At 42.6% G+C, this 2,500-nt stretch overlaps 1 protein-coding gene across 1 annotated transcript in view; it reads left to right on the top strand.

The window, feature by feature from the left end:
- Window positions 1-2,500, top strand: part of LOC121613553 (follistatin-related protein 1-like) — a 7,017-nt gene that overhangs the window by 408 nt on the left and 4,109 nt on the right. Inside the window, exon 2 of the mRNA XM_041947002.1 lies at window positions 1-49. This exon is cut by the window's left edge and continues 26 nt beyond it. Within this exon, the coding sequence (XP_041802936.1) occupies window positions 1-49 (49 nt within the window). The remainder of the gene's footprint in view (window positions 50-2,500) is intronic.

The raw sequence follows: 2,500 nt of genomic DNA, 5'->3' as shown, positions 1-2,500 counted from the left end.
GCCGTTGCTCCTCGCCTCTCCTCCTGTCTCCTCCTCACCTCTGGCCCAGGTAAACTCACACACTGTTGGAAACAAAGCTGTTTACCTGACTCGCTGAAGCTTGTAGTAACAGCGTTTTCACCTGTGATACAATATTATGGCAACTTTTTACTCAAACTAATCATCAATCATCATCAATCCTTAATATTGGCTTTAAAACACTTGTTTTTGCGTTGTGTTTATGTGGGTTCTGACTGTTGCCCAGTGCAGGTTGATATGCAGTACTGCAGATTATGCACAGCTTTTACTTCAGTAAAAGCACATAATCCACACCATGAAAATACTCGAGCTCATTTGGACGAGCTCAACATGCTGTTGACTAGTTTAATCTACAGCAGTGCATCATGTTCTATAAGATCATCATGTGTCTTCATCATGGTGTATTTAGCGGAAGAAGGAGGAGAAGACTTCGTCCTTCAGTTTATCACAAACATTCAACACATCTGGAGATACGTGGTTTTCACTGGACAGAAAAGGTCTAAAAATCTGTATCTGAAAAGTAACTTGTAACTAAAGCAAGCGAACGTAGTGGAGTAGAAGTCTTAAGTTGCATAAAATGGAAATACTCAAATATTTCTACCTGAGTATTTCCATTTTACCTTGAATTGCTTCTTAGACTTACAGCCTTTTGTATTTCAGAGCAGCAACGCTAACAGGAAAACAAGCGTGTAAAATCTAAACCAGGATTAACTGCAGATAACAAGGAATTTGGAAAAGAAACAGAGAGAACGGCTGAAAACACAAGAGTGTTGACAGAAACACTGATGGCTGCAGGCTGGAAATATCTCCAGCGATGACGTTTCCAGTTTTCACTTTCCCCTCATCACAAGACCGACGTAAATCCATCACAGGCAGCCACCCAGAGGAGACTGATGCTGACCTCTGACTGCAGGAAAAGAGCTAGATATGGAATATCTGTGTGTGTGTGTGTGTGTGTGTGTGTGTGTGTGTGTGTGTGTGTGTGTGTGTGTGTGTGTGTGTGGGTGTGTGTGTGTGTGTGTGTAAAGAGGGTACACACTTCAGGAAGGCGCCAGCATGTGGGGGTGAAGTTTAAAATATGTTTTGCTCTGGAAACTGTTAGTTCTGCTTGCAAATACTTTTGAAGAAACATAGAAGCACACACACACACACACACACACACACACACACACACACACACACACACACACACACACGCACGCACACACAGGCAGTGAGCAGGCCCTCAGGTATGTGTGTGATTAGGGCTCTCAGCAGCTCAGCTTTAATTCTGGTTTAAACACACTCTGCTGTATGTTGGTTTGTTCCTCTGCAGCAGCTTTTTTCTGGCTTTGAGTGAGGCAGCGGAGGAGAGAGATGGAGAAGTGATCATAGAAAAGATGAAACAAAAGAAAAGATGAATGAGAAGTCAGAGTGAAGGAGGAAGAGCGAGACAGAGAAGAAAGAATCAAAATGTTTATAAAAAAATAAAGCAGGGTCAGACATGAACTTGTAATTACACACCAAATACACACCACTGCAGTCTCTCTCTGTGTGTGTGTGTGTGTGTGTGTGTGTGTGTGTGTGTGTGTGTGTGTGTGTGTATTGCTGCAGTCAACTGGTTGCTAACAGCAGGTTTGCGGTGTAGCAGATGTCAGCTGGAGGCGACAGATGTATCTATTGTGTGTGTGTGTGTGTGTGTGTGTGCTTGTGCACATCTTCATGTGGAACATTTTGAGTCAACGGGCTGTTGAGTTGAGCGGTTCAGGTTGGAGTTTGGAGGTTGGGGGTGAGGAGGAGGTGTGGGGGTCACATATGCAGTTGCGATGGTTAAAGTCAGGGTCAGGGTCAGAGTATAATGCAGTGTTTCCTCACAAGTACCAACATGTGACCTGTAAGAACAGGAATGTGTGGAATTTATATGTGAACATCTGTTTAGAAGGATCTATGTTTCTAATCATGTGTTCAAGTGTGTATTGTTCGGTCAGTTGCCAGTTTATTAGGAACACCTAGCTACAACTCATTCAGTTCGACACAACAGGTTGTAAGTTCTGCATTGCTTTATGTTGACAGGCATCTCTATTATTTTGCTTTACATTAGTTGCAGCGACTTCATGTTCTAACCCTGACCTGGACTTGAAATAGTTGTGTGTGCACACAGTCTTTACCTCTAACGGATGATTGGAACATCAACTATTTATATATTTTAGTATTGAATTTAATATTGAAATAAGTACTACATGTAACCTGTTTTAAAGCACAAAAATCAGCTGTACGCTGCCCAGCTGCCTTAAGTGTGTGTGTGTGTGTGTGTGTGTCTGTGTGTGTGTTGCGAGGCCATTGTCATTCAAAACGGCATGTGTCTGTCCCAGTGGGAGGTTAAAGGTCACCATCTGTAGTCTGAAACACTCACATACTCTCACTCTCACACACACACTTCTCATGTGTTTTTGTTGTTATGGAACAGAAATACAATGAAAACGCGACATCATATGACATCACA

This window comes from Chelmon rostratus, chromosome 11 (assembly GCF_017976325.1).
Source record: "Chelmon rostratus isolate fCheRos1 chromosome 11, fCheRos1.pri, whole genome shotgun sequence".
NCBI classification, from domain to species: Eukaryota; Metazoa; Chordata; class Actinopteri; order Chaetodontiformes; family Chaetodontidae; genus Chelmon; species Chelmon rostratus.
The sequence above is the reverse complement of the archived record's forward strand: the minus strand, read 5'-3'. Positions and strand labels throughout refer to the sequence as shown.